The following is a 24,700-nucleotide window of genomic DNA, read 5'->3' as shown; positions in this document are numbered from 1 at the left end:
AAAAAAAGTTGCATAATATATATATATATATATATATATATATATATATATATATATATATATATATATATATATATATATATAATAAAAATATATAATTGATGGCTATGTGAACATTAGATAAAAATAAATAAAAAATAAATAAAACTAAAGAAATTACTAAATGCTACTTATATCTTCTCAAAAAAAAAGGGAAAAAAAGACACATTTTATAATGACTATTAAATAATGTCAGTTGTGATAAGACCTTTTGTTGTGGAAGTCAGTATATTTAATATTTATTTCAGCCACTTTGACTTGTGAGAGTTATTCATAGCTATTGTGAGAACAGAAAAATGGGCTTGATTATGTTATTTTATTCATGCAACATTCAAGGTGCTCCTGTAACATGACAATTTTACACCGGTAGTTCATGTTAGGACTTATTTTAAAATCCTGAAATGAATTCTAAAAGACATATTACTCAAAAAGTACTAAATGAGGTCAGTTAAGTAGTTAAAGGTATAGTTCACCCAAAAATAAAAAAAAGTCATCATTTACTCACCTCATGTTGTCCCAAAAATTGTGTGAATTTCTTCCTTCTTCAGAACACAAAAGATACTTTGAAGAAAGTTTCAACTGTATTTGTCCACACAATGAACATCAATGGGGTCCAGAATTGCACTGTTTAGTTCAAAGTTCCTTTGGACGCTGTAGCTCACAAATATGAGGGGGCCCACAATATAACCCTGTGAAGCCTCAGATTGAACTGACTTTAATTTTACGGACAAACAAACAAACAAACAATTTTTTTTTAATCTTCTTTTGTGTCCCATATAAAAAAGAAAGTTTCATTAACCGGTTAACACTACCATAACACTAAGCAGTGGGTGGGGTGGAAGTCCAGAGTCTAAGGATAATATAAATGTGTTTACTACTTGTGAACTGCAAAACCATAAAAATCTCATACCTTTCAGAACCAGCGGTCGCATCTGATCTCCTTTTCATTAAAGATCTCTTCTCTGCAGAAAACTGAGTAAATTGCAAACCTTCAGCACTCAGAATAAAAGAATATATAGAATGTCCTCAGAGGATCTCAGCATGCTAAGACCCACATTTTACCCTTGGTCCTATTCCAAGGACATCTTTGGATCTGCCACTGTACAAATGGGGCTTGTTGGAAATGAAAAGGTTACCATGCAAACCTTGAATGAACGTCTTGTTTCGTACTCGGAGAAAGTTAGGAGCTTGGAGGAGGCCAATAGTGAGCTGGAGGTGAAAATCCGCCAGGTTCTGGAAAAAAAAGATCCAGACACTAAGGACTACAGTCACTACCAAGCCACCCTTGATAAACTACGCAAAGAGGTAACTGGTACTTCTGTCCACTGAAATACTTTAACAATTTTGTCCTGTGCAGTAACTTAATATGCATAATTATTTATTTTTGCTTTAATTAAAAAAAAAAAAAAAGTCTAAAACATTAAAGTTTGCACATTACTATAGGGTGAAGTGGGTGTAATGCAAGGGTTGCAGGTTCAGTTCAAAGTATGGATGACTCAGAAACTGAACTTTGAATGTGCCCTTGAGTAAGGCATGTACTTAATTCTTGAGAAGCGGCTTCTCTATAGTGGGCTTAGATAATAAACTAACAATAGACTGTATTGTACCTTTTGTGGTTATGTCCATTTAGATTCTGGTGATGGTTAAGAGCAATGCAAATGTGAGTCTTCAAACTGACAATGCCAAGTTGGCTGCCAATGACTACAGGGTCAAGTAAGCTGGTTTTAAAGACTCCATGAAATCAAACTACATTTTGTGGCTTTTATGCCATGTGTATTAGCTTCGAGCCATTGTATATGTCAAGAAATATATGCATATGTGCAAGCTGGACAATATAAACTTGTTGCAGATATATTTTAAAATTTACAGTCTTTATTTTTGCAGGAAAATTAACCAAACATATCAATAATTCATTTTGGGTCAAATTTTTGTCCAGTGGCTAAACTGAGAACATCCCTCCCCATAATGCAACATGCCATTGACAAGCAATATTAAGAAACAATTATTCCCATTAATGTAATGTGTCTATAGGTATGAAAATGAACTGCATCTAAGACAAAATGTTGAAGCTGACATAAATGCATTGAAAAAGATGCTGGATGACACCAATGTGGCACGACTGCATCTGGAAAATGATGTTGTAGGAATGAAAGTGGAACTGAGTTAAAGAAACAACATCAAATGGTAAATATGCGATTATAGTACACATAAATAAAATGTATATTACATTACAATAGATCACAATGCTGACTTGCTCAGATAGTGCAGTAACTCACAATCAGGAGAGGTCCCAAGATATAACCCTGTGGAACCTCAAATCTTACATTTTTCAGGAAGTGTCAGAACTATATAGTCAAATCAACCAGTCAGGAGTGGAGGTGGATGTAGATGCTCTCAAGGGACAGGATGTGGCTAAGATCATGGAGGAGATGAGAGCCAAGTATGAAAATATCGTCCTAAAGAACCAGGAGGAACTGAAAATTTGGCATGAATCAAAAGTGGGGCATCATTTCTGATGGCAAATTTGACACAATATTTCTGTTTTTAAGACAACAGAGAATTACATTTCTTTCTTTCTTTCTTTTCTTTTTTTTTTTTCTTGCACAGATCTCCTTGATACAGGTTCAAGTGACCGAGAACACGGAAGCATTGAAAGAAGCCAAAACACAAGTCAGCGTGAGCCACAGGCAGATGCAGACTTTGGAAACAGAGCTGCAGACTCTGATTGGAAGTGTAAGAGATTCTGCCCGAACACCTTGATGCAGCTCTTCACTTTTGAACATTATGAGCATTTATTTATATATTTATTTATTTCTGAGTTTTCTTACAGAGAGCACCTCTGGAAGAAGCCCTTAATGAAACAAAGTTGTGATATGGGATGCAGGTGGAGCAATATAATGGCATAATTTTGCTGAGAGAGTCTGAGCTTAAACAAATGCGTGACAACATTCAAAGTCAGACACTGGAGTATCAGGCCCTGTTCAACATCAAGATGGTGCTGGAAGCTGAGATAGCCACCTACAGGAGACTTCTGGATGGAGAAGAACATGAGTGACCTTTATACTTTTTGTAACATACATTTCGACCATGCCTGTTTCTTCTTTAGAAACCTTCATATTGATGTTAATAAAATATTTTACAGATTAAGAATCCTTCAGCACAACATTCGAGACTGTCACCCAGACACTAGTGGATGGAAAAATAGTGTCCTCCAGCTCGAGTACTATCAAAAAGTGATATAAACAAACATGAGATCATTAATGTTAATGAAAGACAACAGCACAAGCCAATATCTCAAAACCACTATGAATATCTTAAATAAATTATAATTAAAACTTTTTCAGTAGTATTTCCTTTGAATCAGAATTTGAACACAGTATTGGAAAGCACCACTCTTAATTGAAAACATACAGTGTAACGCTACTCAAACTCTGTTGTTAGCAATTTCAGTTTCATTTTCATGTCATGAAAATGAAGTTGGACCCTTAGTTGGACCCTTAGGATCTAACATTTTCAACATGTCATCACAGAAAAAGAAAACAGTAAATGATGTCAGATTTCACAAAAACATTCCAACAGTCATTCATAATGAAAGAGAAAAATGAAAACAAAATTAAGGTCTTGTTTTGTACTTCATAGTAACAACAAATCAGCCTACTGACAATAAATACATAAACTATGTTCTCTTGTCATGACAGGTCTACTTACACTATACACTAATCTTAAAGATTTGTTTTCTAGTAAGCTGTTAAAAGAAATGAGTGATTACCCTTATCTTTTTGGAGCGAATACTTGACAGGTAATCTTTCCTGGAAATCTGTTTAAGTGAAAAACTAAAAATTGTCAAAATAAACAATGTTCTTTCTTGGAGCATTTTGCCCGCTAGGCATGATGGGTCAGATTTCCAAGGTAGCAATTTAGAAGAAACACAGAAAACAATTGTGATGTGTTTAGAATTTAGGCCTGAAGCTTTTTATCCACTGGCATCTTAATCTCACTATCTCACAATCACTCTCTATAGAAATATATTTTGTTTTTGTAATTTTTTTTTTTTTTAAGTATTTTTCAGTTTGTAAGATTTTTCCTACTGAAGTAATTAGCAAAGCAGGGTGGTATTACCAATACTGTGTTGCACTGCAATCAGTACTGAGAAACCCCAATCAGAAACCCAGGCTTCATGCCATGTTTTCCTACTTTTAAGTTAAATACCCACTTTTTTGGCATGTTAGTATCATTTTTATACAAATATATGGAGGCAAACCCCATGAACTGACTTGGAAATGAAAAGACCAAGTGGCAGTGAACATTGACTAAGTATAGAATGTTCTACTGTGGACCTGTAAAAGCGGGAATTTGTGGCTAACTGTGAAGCACTGTTTCCACTCAAATACTGGCTGGAGAAGCCAATTCAGAGGAAAAGACGGTTGGTTTTCAGATGACGATGTCAATGCCGACATTTGTGGATGGAAAAGTGGAGCTGGAGTGCAAAATGATTAATTTCCTGCTCAGTTATAAACTATACAAGAGTTTCTTCACATTTGAATCAATAGAGTATTAAAAAAAACTTTCTAAGCCTTTAAATCACAATCTACACTTCTAAAAATAGTAAGCTTAATTTACATGCACAGAGTCTAGGGTAATTCTTTGTACTTCAATGCACTGATGTCCTTCTTTTTAATGCCTTATTTAATAGATGAAAGAAAAAGACTTTGCTAAGGTCACATGCTACGACAAGAATCTCACTTCTGTGCATCCCACACAGCTCATTTTATTCTGTCCAGACTGTTACACAAAACGCTTTTGTTACCACTATATTTCAGGAAAACAGCAACTGAACAATACATTATATAATCAAAGCCAGTATAGTCATGGTATAGACATACTTCAGTGTGTTAAAATCTTGGTACCAACTCTAAACAGTAACACGACATTGCTTTTTTTCACTTTTGGTTTAGTCATCCTAATTGCACATCTTCCATTTTCCTATAATTCTGGGAAGGTCCTACATTCCTGCTGAACTGTGACTCACTACTGTACATCAATATTTTTGTTTTTTATGCTTCCCAGGGTGCATGTAAGTGCCCTTGTTTGGGTATTTTCTGTTTCCTTCCTGCCTCCTTAGATTTTCAAAATGGTCACTGCATAAATTATCTCTAAGATACTTATGCTACAAATTAACTGGGTAGTTTACTTTTTTTAAATAGAAACTGTGGTGCTTGGCAATGCAAAACTAGGTGCTAGTTTGTTGTGATGTCCTCACTTTCTTATTGCTTTTTGGTAATGGTGTTCAAACATATTGATATATCATTGTTAAGACATTTAGTTGGTTGCTAGGGATTTTGGGTAGTTGCTAGCTTGTTTCTTACTATCCCAAGTTAAAAGTACCCACAGCCGAGTCTCTATGTTATTTAGCCCCTAAAAATGGCTCTGGTCCTTCATTCAGTATAATTCAAGGAGATGTTTTTCACCCATTTTATTACCCTTAGCAAGCATCACTAATTAAAGATTTGATTTCACAAGTCCTGTTATGAGATATAACTCAGCTCACACAGCCTGTCGCTTAAAGTTTCAACAGTCTCCTATATTTGACTTTCCTTCCAACATACTCATACCTAGAAAAGGCTCCTGTCAAAAGAAGGAAACAACAACAGGATAGGGAAAGAGTTCATAGCATAAACAATAAAGAGAGAGAGAGAGAGGGCTATGATCCTTTGAATCCCACATAACATTCCTCATGTCTGCTCTCCTCAGACAGGAGATTACCTCCAGATATCCCTCACAAGTGAAGCTTTCATAAATCCTGAGCCACACTCCCCCTTCCCTCTCTTGCTCTCAACATATGCTTGCTTTTGTGTAATCGGGGTGGGCATTACCCCATTCTTATCCTATATAGCAATGTTTAAACTATTCTTAAAGATGCTGAGTACAGCTATGTGATGATACCATGTATATATGCAAACTTCATTTGTTAATGTCTCAGAACAATAATGCAGAATTATAAACAGTATAAAAAGTAGTTTATCAGAAATGTTCTTGAAGATCCATGTTTTTTTGGGAGTTTGGTCTGAAATCTATTGCATCCCATATTCACAGTAGTATTTTTGGTAAGACAGTGTTTATGTAACTGAGCAAGACCTTCAATCTTCCAGACATTTCTCTCAGCCAGTTGTACAGTAAGTATCAGGTCTGGGCAGCTCGAAATCTCCAAAAAGTATTTAAGAAAAAAGTAGTAAGGTAAGAAAAGATAGTTAATGAAAGACCACAAGATGGCCGTTAGATTTTCCCATGTGTGTTTAGGATTCAGAGTGTAATGTGGCAAACAGCATGCAGCCAACCATTTTGGCAACCTACGTTTTTAATTTAGTGGGAAAACCCAATGGAATTTTAACCAGTATAACCATGACAACCAAAAACAAATCAAAACCAGACTGTGGTGACATGGAAACAAAACTCTGGCCAGTGTATATAGGGGAATAAGAGCCAGCATATGCTGGTTTAGAAAGACTGAGCTCATTCAGTGAGCTATATATAAAATGGTAGTGGGAGGAGCCCTTCAGCTTAAATTACACATCATTCAAAATACACTTCATTTTCTTGAGATTATTATACAGCATTTTAGTAACCACACTCAAGGGAGTTGACAGTTACAAAACAAAATCACTGGGATAAACAAATGCCGGCTCTTGATTTGTATTCTTAGCTATAAGTCAAGTCAAGTCAAGTCAAATCTGCTTTATTGTCAATTCTTCCACATGCACAGTACATACATACAGAGAATTGACATTGCGTTACTCTCAGACACATGGTGCATACAGATAACACTAACAGTAGAGCCTAAAAATACAGATAGATACAGATCAAATCTAAAATATAAATACAACCATACAAATAAGGGCATGTAAAAAAAATAATAAAAATAAAGTTAAATAAAGCAGCGCAAGGCACATGGCAGATAGAGTGCAAACCAGTGAGGTGAACAAACAGTGCAGATAAAGAGATTGTAGTGCAAAAAAAAGCTTATTCAGTCTGATTAAAGTGACAAAGGGCTCAGAGAGCAGTTCTTTTATTTAAACTGACTGAAGAGGTAGTAGAATGACGTCAGTTCTGTGCTGAATGAGGTAGTGAGCAGAACAATGCTGCACAAAGTGACTGGTGCATGTCATCGTATGTTAGTGAGGGTTGTTACTTGGGGATGTGGGACCTGGTGTGGTGGGGGGTGGGGGTTCATAGTTCAATGGTGCCTGGGGCAGAAGGGGTGGGGGGGGGCAAGTCCGTGAGCGAGTTCAGCTTCCTGACAGCCTGATGAATGAAGCTGTCCTGCAGTCTGCTGGTCCTGGCCTGGTGACTCCTCCCTGATGGCAGCAGATTGAAGAAGCTGTGTGACGGGTGTGTGGGATCACCTGCAATGCAGAGGGCATTGCGAGTGAGATTAGGGATGGGCGATATATCGCATGTGATTGTCACACGCATTTCGTCAGTCGATGAATCGCCTTCGATAATGAACGCGATATTGCGTAGCTTGTCAGTGATCTATGGCTCTGTCTATTAAATGCCGCTCCATTTGAAAGCAGGTGATGGCGATTTAGCGGTAATCAGGGAACCGGCTTTACTGACGATATGCGCATGACAATCACATGCGATATATTGCCCATCCCTAAGTGAGATGGGTTCTGTTAATGTCCTGGAAGGAGGGGAGAGAGACACCAATGATCTTCTCAGTTGCTCTCACTGTGCGTTGAAGAGTCTTCCGACAGGATGCGTTGCAGGCGCCATACCACACAGTGATGCAGCTAGTCAGGATGCTCTCGATGGTGTCTCTGTAGAAGGTGCACAGAGCCAGGGCTCTGGCTCTTCTCAGTTTGCGGAGGAAGTAGAGACGCTGCTGTGCTTTCTTGGCCAGTGCTGCGGTGTTTTCAGTCCAGGAGAGATCCTCTGTGATGTGCACATCCAGGAACTTGGTGCTGCTCACTCTCTCCACAGTTTGTCTCATCTCTGTTGCTAATGAGACCCACCACAGTCGTCTCATCCGCAAACTTAATAAAGAGGTTGGAGTTGTGTGACGGTGTGCAATCGTGGGTCAACAGAGAGAAGAGGAGGGGGCTCAGCACACATCCTTGGGGGGCCCCAGTGTTCAGTGTGATGGTGCTGGATGTGTTGCTACCAACCCGTACTGCCTGAGGTCTTCTTCTATAAGCTGAATTATCACAAGAACACAAACTACCATTTTCTCATTTGTCTTACAGAGAAAATAAATGGAAATAGAAATAAATACACTAAAAAAAAAAACATGCTAGTAAATTTCACAGATAATTACAAAGTGACAAGTAACACATTGAAAAAAAATTTAAAAATATATATTTTTAAACATTTGAAGGATTCTTGAGTTTTTTTTTTTTTTTCAAATATAAATGATATAACTAAATATAATACTACTTTTTATTTCTACTTTTAATAAGACTAAATACTTGCATGCACACAGACAACACAGGTTACTCCAAACTTTCCTGCCCCCAAAATTAAGTGGAGGAATGCACTGTTACCTCTGATAAATCTGTGCTGTAACTTTATAGTTTGTTTTACCATTGCTTCTAACAATGGAAAAAGGGCTGAGATGGGTCTTTTTACTATATGAGGCCACAGAAGACTTACTTTGAAAGCGCGTGGGGAAGTTCCAGGTGCATCAATGAAAGAGCTTTAGAAAAACAGGGTTAATGAGGGGTAAACTGTAAAATCAGTGTCTTAAGTGACCAATTTGACCAGCTTCCTGCCGTTCTCATATACAGCTGCATATTTTTAAACCTGTTTAGAAAAGCGCTGTACAAATAATGCTCATTTGAAGAAAACTGAATGGACCATCCACATAGTACCCCAATTTAAGCTGCATAGTCTACATACACGCCCTAAACAAAAAACGGAGCTCTTCTTAATGTTTTGTACAGCCCAGGAAATCTCAAAATAACTAGTGGTGTTTGCAAAGGCATGCAACACTGTTTTATATAGCTCATATTTAGGGGTTAGGCATTCAGACCTACTGTAATTCAAATTTACTTCAGAAAATATATATTTAAAAAAAATAATTTTAATAAGCCTCCTGGGTCAAATATATAGTTTTACAAAAAGGCTAGATAAAATTATTCATCTTTCCAGGCTTATGTTTGTACAGCCCTCTTCTTATTATGATCATTTAGAGAGTAAAAAAGGAGGAGGATATTTGTGCAGTTTAGCAGAGAAATGTACAGCCACAGAGTCAACAATTAAGAAAGGTTAAGAGATTTAAATAATGTTAACACTAAATTTATTTAATAAGACATCTGACAAACAGGCATACATCAGTCAAATGTCCTTTTCAGTCCTTCTTCCTGATTCTTGTGACTGACATATAATAGCGTCATGTAATATGACTCACCTCTTTCAATATGAAGTTTAAAAAGAATTACGATTGTGGCATCACAGTACACTATTTACACCAAATATGGCCGTGGATGACAATACTAATTTAGCTGCCCATATTGATGGCATGGTGACAGAGTTGAACTACTGACTCTGTTTGCTTTACATCATTCATATCCATCACTCATCTTTAAAAAGCCTCTTACTTTGAATGGTTACAGAAAATTACCCTGTGAACTTCAAGTCACCTTTATATCGGTATAACAAAAAGTGCTAATTGAAAGAAAATGAGTTGATTAATCCAATTTAATTATATAGCAATAAATGTATTATAAATATATATATATATATATATATATATAAATGTATTATAAATATATATATATATATATTTTTTTTTTTTTTTTTTTTTTTTTTTTTTTTTTTGTAGTCTGGTCATTTTTGTCAAGTGTAGCAAAGTTGGAAAAAATCCCCCAAGTTAGATATCCTGTGTGAGCAAAATCAGGGTGTTTTAGTCCAATACAACTAGAATTTTCGGTAAAAAGAAAATCCTATCTGGGTCAAAATGTCGGGAACTCAACAGGGATAGTTTTCCCAAAGCAGGTTCTTCAAAATTTCACCATTTGTATTCCACAGACTGAAATAACAGCCTATGGGTTTGGAATGACATGAGCAGATAATGACAGAAATATAATTACTGGGTTATTTATTCCAATAACATTTACATTCGGCCCCCTTTCAGTCTTAAATATTTGGTGACATCCTTGGTGTTAATGTAAGTATAGCTGTCGTTCAGAGTTCCTCATATTTCTTCAAGTGTGTTTATGTCTCACAAGTGTCCATTACCTCACAGTGACCTCCTTTACAAATACTTGACCCATGACAGTCACGTTGAATTTCTTTGGTGCTGATAAGATGTCAGCACATCTTCACTTCCATATATTTCAGGCCATTATTGCAAATATCTTTTTATATGTCTGTCTTTTTTTACACATATGTATCTCTCTCTCTCTCTCTGGCTGTATATGACACCCTACAAAAAGGTTTCTGACATGTAAAAAAATATATTTTGTCATCTTTATAGACTCGACCAGGGTCATGAATCATGATAGGCCAAGATAAGCTACAAGAGTTACATTATGGAAGCAAAAAGGCCAATTCTGCTTTTTTTGTGCAGTGTTGTAGTTTTAGTCAAAATGTAATTAAAATCAGCCCTCTCAGAGGGGTTATAAAAAGATGTTCCGACCACACTTCAATTAGAAAATAACCTCTGGAAACCTTTACAGCAGCCTCATGACACAAATAACAAGCAGAAGCTTTGTAGGAAGTTTATTTCAGAAGTTTTATGCTTGGGCCAGATCTAAAATTCCAGCTGTACGGAGGCACTAGCCAAATAACACAGCATAAGGTTGGGGGTCAGACTGTTATAATGATTAGATGTGACTTCATAGTCATCACTGGCCTCTGATCTCGTCTAGCATAGATATGACCAAAAAAGGGATTTTGGTGCTACTGCAATTCCCTCTGCTCCGCCCACAGCACTCTGAGGCTAAATGAAATAACTTACTCCGTATGGGGCACAGGGGGAGAATGCTGCAGATACAGATTGGTATTATTACAAATACTGAGAAGAGCACAAATTCCCAGAGAGAGACCATCTAAGTCCTGAAGAAAAGAACGGAGAGTCTCTCCCTGTTTGACCTGGTATGATATGAACAGACTCCCTCACTCTTATCTGCACAGGCATTCTGGGATGTGCAGTATGACTGAAGGAATCATTATTAATGCAAAGATATCATCAAGTCTCCTAGGTTTTATTACCAATGACTGTTTTTAGACAGTGGGTGAAATACTGAGCAAATGCCTGTAGTCTATTTAAACACACAGTACATATGAATATTTGACAATAAATATGGGTATCTGACTAGTATAGAAACATTAAACTTCAAAAAAATGAAATAAAATAATAATAATAAATAAATAAATATAGATAGATAGATAGATAGATAGATAGATAGATAGATACATTACTTCACACTGTGCTATTTTTTTTTCTATACTGGTCAAATACCCATATAAAATACATGTATCATTTTATTTATATTTATCTATCTTTACTATATATAGATTTATATATTCTAGGCTATATTAAAAATATAATGTAGAATTAAGAAAATAATATAAAATGTAAAAAAATATAAGCAGTTGATTTATACACACACTGTTTATAAATTTGGGGTTGGTATGATTTTTTAAAAGAAATGAATATATTTATTCAGCAAGGACACATTAACATTATCAAAAGTAAAAGTAAAGAATGTAATGTTACAAAAATATAAAAATCTATTTATTTATTTACAATAACGTATTCCATTTAAAATAAATGCTTTGAATTTTCTATTCATCATAGAATCCTGGAAAAATTGATCATGATTTGTATCAAAATATTAATAAAATGTATCAAAAAATTTAACAAAATATTAAGCAGATTGAAAAAAAAAAAACTTGATAATAATAAGAAATGTTTCTTGAGCGGCTAATCACTATATTAGACTGATTTCTGAAGGATCGTGTGACACTGAAGACTGAAGAAGTTATGATGCTGAAAGGAAACAAAATATTCAAAATATTCACAGGAAACTAAATATTCATTTTATTTAGTTTTATTATTGCTTTTTATTAATTAAATAATAATGAGATACTGTTTCACAGTATATTTGTTTTACTATATTTTTGATACATAATTAAAAAAAAAATTTAATGGTCATATAAATATAGTACACAAACATATTGTCTCTTCAAGATTTGAACTACTATTGTGCAAAACATCAAACCCAGGTTGCTTAAAAAGAATGTCCCTATAATAAGTGTATTGCATGTTGTTTTGGGCAAAGTGATGCTAAAAATGTACTTATTACTTACTGAATATTATGACCATGATGACACTCTTCTGTAAGTACAGTGTGTCTGCTTACAAGCCGTCTAGCCGAATGACAAAGCTGTGCTGGCATGTCTCAGGCAAAACACTATCAACCTTAAGAGATACTCATTACATTCATTCACACTGTGCTACTTTCAGCTGAGAGGGCTTTTTTGTTGGAGGGTGGAGGCTTGGATGTATCAGTTACCATCAAGGACAAATCTCACTGCGATTGCGTATATGTGATTGCGTCAAACTCTTATATTTCAAAATCAGATGCAGAAGGAAAAAACTCATGGCCAGGTGGCTTTGGCTTCATGGACCATCTGACAAGTTAATGTGTGTCTTATTTCTGGTCATTGGGAATGTGCAAATGTGTAACTTTTAGGAGACAGAGACGTCTGTGCAAATGTTTACATAATAATGCTTTGATTGTGTAAAAGTCCATCGAACCCTGAGGAATATTTTGGAAAGCATCTGAGTTTCGATTATATCAAGTCGGCAAATACATGTCTCATTAACCAATTAATGTTTGACATTTCTCTTTCACCTCTGTGTTGTATAACAGGACTAAGGTAAGAGAGCGTTTCCCATGAAGAAATAATGTGGGCTGAAGATAGTGAGAGGCAGAAAAAATCTGACCGCAAAAATTTTACAGATAAAACAGATGAATATAAGAAAATATATATCTCAGTCATTTAAAAATTAGGATTACTGTAACCTGAAAGCATTTTTCCTTTTTTAGAAGCTACGCGTTTGTGCCTTATCTCAGTTTTGTCAGTCTTTTGGCCTGTTGTCAAAGGGTTAGGTTGAAGGTTGGGAAAGAAAAAATGGTGTGCCAATTTCAGTGCTCTGCGAAAGTAGCGGTTTGCATGAAAGAATTAGAAAACAGGTCATGACATCTTATCTTAAACATCTGTTAATGTTAAATAAACCATCTCAGGGCGAAGTCTCGGTTAATTTACAATTTGAAGTAGTGCTTAACTACATTTTCCTATCAGGGTGCTGTAGTTTAGAAATAGCTCTCCATGCAAGGTCAAATGAAAAAGAAAAAAAAATACACACTAAAACGATTTAGTTACAGCTTGCATTTATCAAATAAAGGAGGCAGAAGCTACTTTCAAGATCAGGGCATATGTGCATAAAGCAGTTTAACCCTTGTGCTGCACTGACTAATTTGGTTAATTTTGATCACTTGAAAACTGAGGTTCATAAGCTCAGATCATAAGGCCTACAATTAATCAGTTCCAAAAAGAAACACAAAACCTGTGCTACTTTAATGAAAACAATTGATAAAAAGGCTGAATACTATACTTTTACAACCATTTTGGCTTTTATAAAAGGAAGGACAAGTTGAAATTAATTTTTGTCATAATCAACAGTATGCCGCAAGTGCTGTCCTGAAATATTCCTTTAAGTGCTTTCGCTGTGTGGTTTTCAGCTCTCAGGTGAGGTGCCAAATCAATTATACGTGCATATAACTGTTTCCATTTGTATTCAGTAAACACCCATTAACCAAACATAAATCATTCAAATTGATATCCTGGGCTAGATTTACAATAATAGGACTTTTGGGGTTGACGACTTTCTTGCAAACAAAAGATTTTTTATGTGTTTCAATGAGATCATGCAAGTAGCATTTTGAAGTATGCTGTGTCAACATCTGATATCATGACATCATTGGTTTGTTCAAATCTGCCGGGCGGTAGACATGATTCATTGACTATTGAGACACAATTATGTAGTGGGAAGATCTTCAGTTTAAAGTTAAAAGAGTGAGAGCTACAATCGTCCTACTGTTAGGAATAAGGGTGTGAATTGTGATCTCACCGAATACATCCCTGCCTGTGTCATGACATCGGTGTCAGTGACATGTCGAAATTTGTCCTGTCTTTATCTACTGCAGTGCTCGGAAAGAAGTTCACTTCTTATTTCAAGACTTATGATGAGGATTCAATGGGTATAGCTGATGCATTATGATAAGATATCCTTCTCTTTTTTAAAAAAAATCAACATCATTTTAAGTTAAACTTGCTCCTTGCTTACACTAGTCAATTATACTTGGTGATATAGTGTACATTTTTACTTTAAGCACAAATATTACACATAAACTCATGTAATATTTAAACTGGAGTGTATACAGTCAGCAAACATACTGTACTGACAGTACACTGTGCCTTCTGTCTGCAGAGACAGAAGCTGTTTGGTGTGTGTGTGTGTGTGTGTGTGTGTGTGTGTGTGTGTGTGTGTAAGAGAGAGAGAGTGATGAGATGTGAGCATAATTAAGTTGACTTTTAACTTTTACAATGTTGACACAACATTACAAAGGCAAATAGCAGAGCATGGGAAAGGCATTGACAGAAAATAAAACATCTGGAGGTGAAAGACATTTCTTTAGCTTGTCAGTGTAGGACATTTTAAAGGAGTCATGTAATGCAATTTCAAGTTTTCCTTTCTCTGTGGAGTGTTACAAGCTGTTTGGAAATAGATAAGATCCCTAAAGTTGCAAAGACTAAAGTCTCAAACCCAAAGAGATATTCTTTATAAAAGTTAAGACTCGTCCACGCCCCCATGAAACACCTCGTTTAAACACGCCTCCACATGTCTACGTCACTGTGTGGGAAGATTTGCATAACACTGACCAAATGTTCACGCAAAGAAAGAAGGCGTAACCTTTTATTCTCGCTGTTGCTGCCTGCGCCATGTCGTGGAGATGCTGTTTCATTGTGAAAGTGAAAATACTTTGTTTGGCCTTCCAAAAGAGGACACAACTAGAAATCAGTGGTTAAGTTGTATTTACAACACTGTTCCAGAACAGTTCAACTCAAATATTCAGATGTGTGCAGTGCATTTTATGGAGGACTGTGTCCTGATCCTGGGAGGGAATACTACAATGCCATCTGTTCTGACTCTCAGTCTGTAAGTATGTTTACACATTTAAAGGATTTGCCACTGATGATTCAAACACCAGTTTTGAGCAGTGTAGAGTAGCGCTTGTTGTTTGTTGTTTCTCCGATCACAAATGCAGACATGGTTTTATGTTTACACGGCGCGATGCAATGCAACACATAAAAACACAGTATAAGTCATTATATTATGTAATTATGTCCCCACTGGATGCAACAAATGGCTCGTTTGTAATGGGTTTTATTGTTTTTGTCTTGTCTCGCTGGTGTTCTGACCGGGACAGGGCATCACAGTATAGTAAGGGCGTAACATTTCCATCACACACTTGAGGTATTCAGCCAATCACAACACACTGGATAGCTGGCCAATCAGCGTTTCAGAAAGGCGGGGCATAGAGGAGAAACGATAATCTACAGTATGTGGAAAATAATGTGTTTTTTGAACCTTAAACCACATAAACACATTTCATTACACCAAATACACAAAATAATGTTCTTTTTAGCAGCATCATATGACCCCTTTAATAAAAAAAAAAAAAACTAAAAATATCAGAAATATCAGAATCTTTTAGTTATTTTATAACTAAAAGAAAGATGTCTTTTATGCTCAACAAATCTGCATCAGTTTTTTATGGAAACTGTGCTATTTTATTTTATTTTATTTTTTTTGTCAATGTTCTTTGATGAATAGAAAGTTCAAAAGAAAAGCAATTATTTGTAAAATTATAAATCTCTTTACTGTCACTTCTGATAAATTTATAATTGTTGAATAAAATCTACATTTATTTCAAAATAAATAAATGTTACTGATCCAGAACGGTTGTGTATATCAGGAGCAGGTGATGGAGAAGTGAATAGTGCCACTCAGGACAAATACAAAAAGCACTTATGCCTCAGAAAAAGAAGGTTTGGATAATTTATAATGTAATTACATTTATCAACTGGCAAGGTAGATTTGAAGTAAAATGGTGAAATATGGTTTGTGTGAAGAAGAAGCTTAAGAAATTGCAGATTTACATCCTGACATTTTTAGAGGGTCCACTTGATCAGTCAAATAAATGATAGCCTAAAGCCAAAGTAACATCACTTCCACATGAAAACAATCAGTAAACACAATACACACTCATACCAGGGTTATAACATTTAACTAAAAATAAAACGAAAACCATTATAAGACAGTTTACATTTTCTTTACTTAAAATAAAATAAATGTTAACTGAAGTTATTAACTTTTTTACCTGATGTACTAAAATAGAGCAAAACTGAAATAGAAATGCAGACTACATAGACATTTAGAAACAAAAGCACACAATAAAAACTACTTCAAAATATTAATAAAAATAACAGTACATATCAATACTAAAATAATAGTGACAAAGATCACTTATCATGTACCAGTATTAACATTATCACTCAGGCATGTCATGTATCTGGTTGTTTTGAAGTCATTAATGTTTCATCATCCTCCAATACTACAGGTTTTGTGTCATTCTGCTACTGTAAAAAAAGGATGTAAGTAAAAAGGATCCAAAAGAGGGAGTGATATACAGTAGCATGCTTTTCCTTATGGAAGTCAAACAGACTCGCAGCTGTTTATACACACCGAGCTCATCAACCAGGTGAAACACACCTCATTCTCGTTAAAGGCTTCTGTTTTCGCCACAGCAATATGAGCGTTAATGATGAGGCTGTGATAGACAGGACTTTTATTTTCTGGTCTGTATAAAGCCTGTCATCTGTTCTAAAGGATCCGGTCTATAGTTCCCATCATCAGCGCTGATAAAGCACTCAGGTGGGCAAACAAACCCCAGAGAGTCAACAGTTGACTGACTCACCAGAACACAACCTGACAACCAAACATCCAACACAGCAGGTTGTGTTTTAATAGGAACAAGTTTGCACTTTTTTTCCAGATTTTCCATCAGCAACTCTAAGCTCATTAGGCTTGTTCTTTAATTATTTTATGCCTTTTGCACAACAAAAAAACTACTGCAACTATTATTCTCTACATCCGTGCTAGTGATGCTTCAAAATTTTGGCAACTGGAAATAATCAGGCAAAACAGCAAGAAAAAAATTATTTTATTTTCGGCTAAAGTAGTTTTAGAGGGCAGAAATCATTGACCGAAACAGTGATGTTTAAGAAAAGACACTACTCACAAAAAAAAAAACCTTTTTATTTATTTATTTGTCATTTTTTTCTCATGCGCTAGTCAATTCTTGTTTTATTCTGGAGTGGTTTCATTTTTTGTTGTTTTTTTTTTGTTGTTGTTTTTTTTTCAGAGGGGTTTGTTCATATATCATTTGTATGATTTTTTTACGACATTTAAGGAGTTACAAAAACAGATATCCAAAATCCCCTCTGTAAATACTCTAATATGTCAACAAAATAAAAGACTTTTGAACCTGGCTTTAACCAACGTTCAGATTTCTGTTCTGGAAATGTAGTAAAAACTATGTATTTGATTTGTGTTTACTGTGTACTGTATATATAGCCTTTAAGTGCCACCTGAAATTTTCTTCTAAAATTTTATCAGGCTCTTATGTTTAAGTTCAGTATTTTTACTTGAATAGCAATGTATGGGTCCTTCTCCATACCATTAAAGTGAAATGACTTAACATAGGCCTAAATATAGGAGCCTGATAAAAATTCTCATTTTATATTAAAATTTCAGATGGCACTTAAAGGGTTAGTTCACCCAAAAATGAAAATTAGTCCATAAATTACTCACCCTAAAGTCATCCTAGGTGTAGGCTATACGACTTTCTTCTTTCAGACGAATCCTGTCGGAGTTATATTAAAAATTGTCTTTGATCTTTCAAGCTGTTTAATCGCACTCAGCGGGTGTTGCAGTGCTTCACTCCAAAAGAAGTGAAATAAAAAGATCCCATCCATAATAAAAAAGTGTCTCACACGGCTCCGGGGGGTGAACATAGGCCTCCTGTAGCGAGTCGATGCGTTTTTGTAAGAAAAATATCCATATTCAAAATGTAATAATCACCTATAGCTTGTGCCAACAGTTGTACACAGAAGCAGTTCCAGGAGCATGACGTATGAGGTCAGCATTGCGCATGCGCTTGTGAGTCTCATGAAAACCAACGTTTGTTAACAGGAGCAAAGGAAGCAAAGGTTCCTTACTTTAGGAAAGGAAAACCAGTCTCTTCTTGGTTTATATTGAAATCCTCCGACATTCTTCTTTACAAATCCTCGTTTTAGTGACCATTGTTTTGTTTTGATCTCTCCCCTGCACTTCCCCGTTCGCCACTTCTGAGCGCCGCATGCACAAAGCCGACCTTATATGTGACCCTTATGACTGGATTTGTGGTCCAGGGTCACATATGTCATCCGCCCGGAACTGCTTCCGTGTACAACATTGAGTGCAAGCTAGATTAAACTGATTATTACGTTTTGAATAAGGTTATTTTTCTTACAAAAAAATGCATCAATTCGCTACAGGAGGACCTTTTTCACCCCCAGAGCTGTGTGAGACACTTTTTATTAAGGATGGGTGCTTTTTATTTCACTTCTTTTGGATTGATGCATGCACCACCCGCTGAGTGGCATTTAACAGCTTGAAAGATCAAAGACAATTTTTAATATAACTCTGACTGGATTTGTCTGAAAGAAGAAAGTCATATACATCTATAGGATGACTTAAGGGTGAGTAATTTATGGGCTAATTTTCATTTTTCGGTGACCTAATCCTTTAATAGGCTTTTGCATCTGAACTTTATATATATATATATATATATATATATATATATATATATATATATATATATATATATATATATATATATAAATATATATGGTGATGTTTAGTTAATTTTGTTACCCAGTTCACAACACGAAATTACAACAAGTAAACATGACAAAATTGCTGGAGCAGCAGCAATATGTATAAAATTTAGTCCGCTGAAATATTATGAATCGGCTTGTTGGTGAAGAACTTTACTATGACTGTTTTGTTACCTGACAACACAGCACCCTTGAAAAAAATAAATAAATTGGTGTAGAAACAAGTTTTACTCTAGCTAGTAAATTCTTGCTAGTAAATTTTACAAACAATTACAAAGAAATGGCAAGTAACACAATGAAGTAAATGTACAATTTTGAAGTAGAAATACTAAAATATCATTTTCTCTTAAACCATCCTTTATTAAACTTTGTTTTATTTACAGTTTTTACAGCATAAAAAGCTCAGTTACCCAAAATTGACTCCCGAAACTTTATTTTCGGTTTCAGTTTTTAGCTAAATGAAAGTTAATTTTGGTTTAGAGTTTTGGAAAGAAACTCTTTTGTATGAACCACTAATTACTGCCAATGACTTCACATGCCATTGCCAGGAAACCAAATGGCAGAGATGAGGCAGCACTGCGGACGATATGGAAATTAGAGCATTATTTGCATAGCTGCAGCTCCCCAAACTGCACATAATCACACAGAGATCACATAGATGGCTCTCTTATTTGAAAAGAATCCTCTTCCTGGCAACATAGTGGCATCAAAACAAACACAAACCAAAGATCCAAATCAAAACATAAACCTGAAACTCTTATTGCCCAAAACTAAACCAAAGTTTAAGAATGCAAGTGAAACCATCCAGCAGCCAGTCATAGTACACTATCTCTTCTGAAATCAATGATTCTGGAAGCACATGTGACGACTACTGGTGTGCAGTGTGAGGGGAGACTCCCTGTTGCCAAAACAAAGGCTGAGCTGTTTGGTCACCATCTTAGACACGGTCTCTGAGGTTATGCACTGAAAAAAGATGAATGCATAAGAGGTGGGTGTCACCTTTGCCTTCCACCGCCTCATCTCCGTTGAACTGTGGTATGTTCTCCGAAGCTTGGCGTGCTCCCAGTCCTCCCACGTGCCCCGGCCTTGCCCTTAAGTGACCTATTGGGCATGCAGAAGTTGTTTCTATGGTTACTGCTCTGAAGTTTGGGTGAAAACAAACCAATAAAATGGGGGAAAGCCTCAAAGACATGCCTGATGTTCCCTCGCTTTTTTCTACTCTCGAATGAGGCATAGTGTCATGTGGCAACAGCTTCCTGGTACAATAATTATAAAATATTAGCTGAATTAATTCCTTTTTCCATCATCTGAAAGACTTTTGAGTAGGTGAAATGATGAAAGAAGACTTCTGGTGTCATGATATAAAACTGGGTCGATTCAACACCCACCACGGGCACTTATTTCACTTTTTCACTCACTTGAGCATCTGGTTCACACTTCAATCATGAAACTATTTGCGTCACACGTGCTTTATAGCATCAGCTTTCCGGAAAGTACAAATGAGTTTCAAATGTGGGTTGTTTTCTGTCAGTGACAACACTGCCACCCTGTGTTTTATGCAGGCTTAAAATGCAGTTTAATGCGACATGCCACTGCATCCACCTAAAATCATTTAAAATAAACTTTTCTTGATTTTTTCAATAATTATTATGCCATATATCCTGATATTAATTGAGAGACTACATGGATTGTGTATTTACCTTGTGAATTGTCAAAAAGCTAAACAGAAACATAAGAGACTTGACAAAAAACATTAGACACCTTCACTCTTGTGCAATAAAGAACAGCAGCCTTCACCCTATGAACACTGTAAAAGAACTTGCATTGGACATTAACAATCAATGACAGTGATGTTATTGACTCAGGGAAGGGTCATCTGATCAAATAGTGATGTTACTGACTCGGGGAAGGGTCATCTGATCAAATAGTGATGTTACTGACTCAGGGAAGGGTCATCTGACCCAAACTGAACTGTGAAAGATTTCACAAAACAAAATAGTGATGTTACTGACTCAGGGAAGGGTCATCTGATCCAAACTAAACTGTGAAAGATTTCACAGATCATAACAGTGATGTTACTGACTCAGGGAAGCAGGGGCGTGTCTACGTGGTGGCCATGGGTGGCACCGGCCCCCCCCTGAAATTTGGCTGGCCACCCCAGATGCCCTTACGATAGGCTTGTTTTTAGTAAATTTTCTGAGCATTTGGCAGTGGCGGATCCTGGCATGTGCAGCTGCCTAGGGCTGCTTTCTTCTCCTCTTAATTCTTAATTTTAGGTGTTTTCTGTAGCGTGATATATGACAAATATTGAGAGGGCAGAATGTTACGCGATCCATGTAATGCGCCAGGACGAATCTCTCCACTCGCAAGCGGATTTCCTTCACTCACAAAAAACTGGACGTGTGCTTTTAAATATAGCCTACATTGTTCTTTTATGAATTGGCTCTGCTCTCGCTCAGATATTGTGTGTACATGCTCAAACGTTGACTTCGCATCACTGAAGACCAGAAGAGCTTTTTTTCTAATTCAGGTGAGGAGTAGGCTTATCTCACTAGATAGAAGCAAGCTGATTATAGTCAGCCTTCTCTAGTTATTTATTTTATTAATAGCCTACTTATTTTAGTTAAAGGGATACTCCTCCCCAAAATGAAAATGTTGTCATTAATCACTTACCCCCATGTCTTTTCAAACCCGTAAAAGCTCAGTTCGTCTTCGGAACACAATTTAAGATATTTTGGATGAAAACAGGGAGGCCTGTGACTCCCATAGACTGCCAAGTAAATTACACTGTTAAGGTCCAGAAAATTATGAAAGACATCGTCAGAATACTCCATCTGCCATCAGTGATTCAACCCTAACGTTATGAAGCGATGACAATACTTTATGTACGAGAAGAAAACAAAAATAACAACTTACTCAACAATTTGTCTTTGTGTCTCTTCGCATCACCGTAGTGCCATTTTGGATAATATCCACTGGACTCAAGCATTGTATGCTCTTCTGTGTCAGCAGCGCTGCACGGATGCGTTGTTTTCGTTCAAATCAAAGCATAAATACACATAGAAAACATATCCAGTTTGCATTCAGCAGATATTCTCCAAAATGGCACTACGGTGATGCGGAGAGACACAGAGGAGAAGAATTGTTGAATATAGTTGCTATTTTTGTTTTCTTCGCATACAAAAAGTATTCTTGTCGCTTCATAACGTTATGGTTGAATCACTGATGGCAGATGGACTATTCTGACGATGTCTTTCATACTTTTCTGGACCTTGACAGTGTAATTTACTTGGCAGTGAATGGGACAGTCACAAGCCTCCCGGTTTTCACCCAAAATATCTTTCCGAAGATGAACGTAGCTTTTACGGGTTTGAAAAGACATGGGGGTAAGTGATTAATGACAAAATTTTCATTTAGACATGCAAATAATACCGAATATCATTCTCCATGATTTGTGAATTCAGGTGACACTGTCCTCCGAAACGAAATCAGGTTTTTTTCATAGCGATTTCGTAGGAATGAAACCGGTGTCATCTTCACCAGCTTGATCTGTGAATTTTTTCACAGCAAAGCTCTTGACTGTAAGTCCACTAGTAAGGAATGTGAAAGAAAGGCATTCTTCATGTTTAACGTCTATTACCAATAAACACGCAGACTGCTGGAATACAAAAAAACATTGTTTTAGGTCAAGCTCGATTTGTGAAAACTTTCACAAAATTGCATTTTATCGCGTGGAAGTGTTTCTCTTTGCTCTGCCCCACGTTTTTTGTATAACATAATTACATAATTAATTAGAATATTATAATTAGAATATCATCAAAAAGTTGATTTATTTCACTAATTCCATTCAAAAAGTGAAACTTGTATATTATATTCATTCATTACACACAGACTGATATATTTCAAATGTTTATTTGTTTTAATTTTGATGATTATAACTGACAACTAAGGAAAATCCCAAATTCAGTATCTCAGAAAATTAGAATATTGTGGAAAAGGTTCAATATTGAAGATACCTGGTGCCACACTCTAATCAGCTAATTAACTCAAAACACCTGCAACGGCCTTTAAATGGTCTCTCAGTCTAGTTCTGTAGGCTACACAATCATGGGGAAGACTGCTGACTTGACACCTGTCCAAAAGACGACCATTGACACCTTGCACAAGGAGGGCAAGACACAAAAGATCATTGCAAAAGAGGCTGGCTGTTCACAGAGCTCTGTGTCCAAACACATTAATAGAGATGCGAAGGGAAGGAAAAGATGTGACAGAAAAAGTGTACAAGCAATAGGGATAACCGCACCCTGGAGAGGATTGTGAAACAAAACCCATTCAAAAATGTGGGGGAGATTCACAAAGAGGTGGACTGCAGCTGGAGTCAGTGCTTCAAGAACCACTACGCACAGACCCATGCAAGACATGGGTTTCAGCTGTCACATTCCTTGTGTCAAGCCACTCTTGAACAACAGACAGCGTCAGAAGCGTCTCGCTTCAAAAAGGACTGGACTGCTGCTGAGTGGTCCAAAGTTATGTTCTCTGAATGAAAGTACATTTTGCATTTCCTTTGGATATCAGGGTCCCAGAGTCTGGAGGAAGAGAGGAGAGGCACACAATCCACGTTGCTTGAGGTCCAGTGTAAAGTTTCCACAGTCGGTGATGGTTTGCGGTGCCATGTCATCTGCTGCTGTTGGTCCACTGTGTTTTCTGAGGTCCAAGGTCAACGCAGCTGTATACCAGGAAGTTTTAGAGCACTTCAGCACTTCCTGCTGCTGACCAGCTTTATGGAGATGCAGATTTCATTTTCCAACAGGACTTGGCACCTGCACACGATGCCAAAGCTAGTAGTTGGTTTTTTGAGCATGGTATCCCTGTTCTTAATTGGCCAGCAAACTCGCCTGACCCCATGGGGTATGGTAAGAGGAAGATGCGATATGCCAGACCCAAGAATGCAGAAGAGCTGAAGGCCACTATCAGAGCAACCTGGGCTCTCATAACACCTGAGCAGTGCCACAGACTGATCGACTCCATGCCACGCCGCATTGCTGCAGTAATTCAGGCAAAAGGAGCCCCAACTAAGTATTGAGTGCTGTACTTGCTCATACTTTTCATGGTTCATACTTTTCAGTTGGCCAAGATTTCTAAAAATCCTTTCTTTGTATTGGTCTTAAGTAATATTCTAATTTTCTGAGATACTGAATTTGGGATTTTCCTTAGTTGTCAGTTATAATCATCAAAATTAAAAGAAATAAACATTTGAAATATATCAGTCTGTGTGTAATGAAAGAATATAATACACAAGTTTCACTTTTTGAATGGAATTAATTAAATAAATCAACTTTTTGATGATATTCTAATTATATGACCAGCACCTGTAGACCACACTTGTACACTTTGTTTGACAATAAAGTTTTGTTTGTTGTACCTTTCCTTGAATTCTTGGCTTCAATATTCTGATTTGCAGTTAACCCTTTCTTGATCCCTTAACTTAACTTACAAGTACGTTACATGATCTGAAGCTCGCGATCAGCGCCCTCTACTGGTCAAAATACAACAAAATACAAGCTCTCAGTTATATAATTATCAAATGCAGTTGAACCCATTCATTTTAATTACGGTCTGTGTGACCAAATACTTTTGGGGAGCACTG

At 36.4% G+C, this 24,700-nt stretch overlaps 1 protein-coding gene across 1 annotated transcript; it reads left to right on the top strand.

Annotated features, from left to right (window-relative positions):
- The first annotated feature begins 157 nt into the window (after positions 1 to 157).
- On the top strand, positions 158 to 3,192 carry krt18a.2 (keratin 18a, tandem duplicate 2). The gene is given in 8 exon segments (XM_042712866.1): positions 158 to 1,003; positions 1,006 to 1,344; positions 1,670 to 1,752; positions 2,071 to 2,195; positions 2,198 to 2,223; positions 2,373 to 2,537; positions 2,647 to 2,772; positions 2,870 to 3,192. Coding segments are annotated over 8 exon segments (1,188 nt in total). The 5' UTR covers positions 158 to 904; the 3' UTR covers positions 3,095 to 3,192.
- The last annotated feature ends 21,508 nt before the right edge of the window (positions 3,193 to 24,700 follow it).

This window comes from Cyprinus carpio, chromosome A23 (genome assembly GCF_018340385.1).
Source record: "Cyprinus carpio isolate SPL01 chromosome A23, ASM1834038v1, whole genome shotgun sequence".
Lineage (NCBI taxonomy): Eukaryota > Metazoa > Chordata > Actinopteri > Cypriniformes > Cyprinidae > Cyprinus > Cyprinus carpio.
The sequence above is the reverse complement of the archived record's forward strand: the minus strand, read 5'-3'. Positions and strand labels throughout refer to the sequence as shown.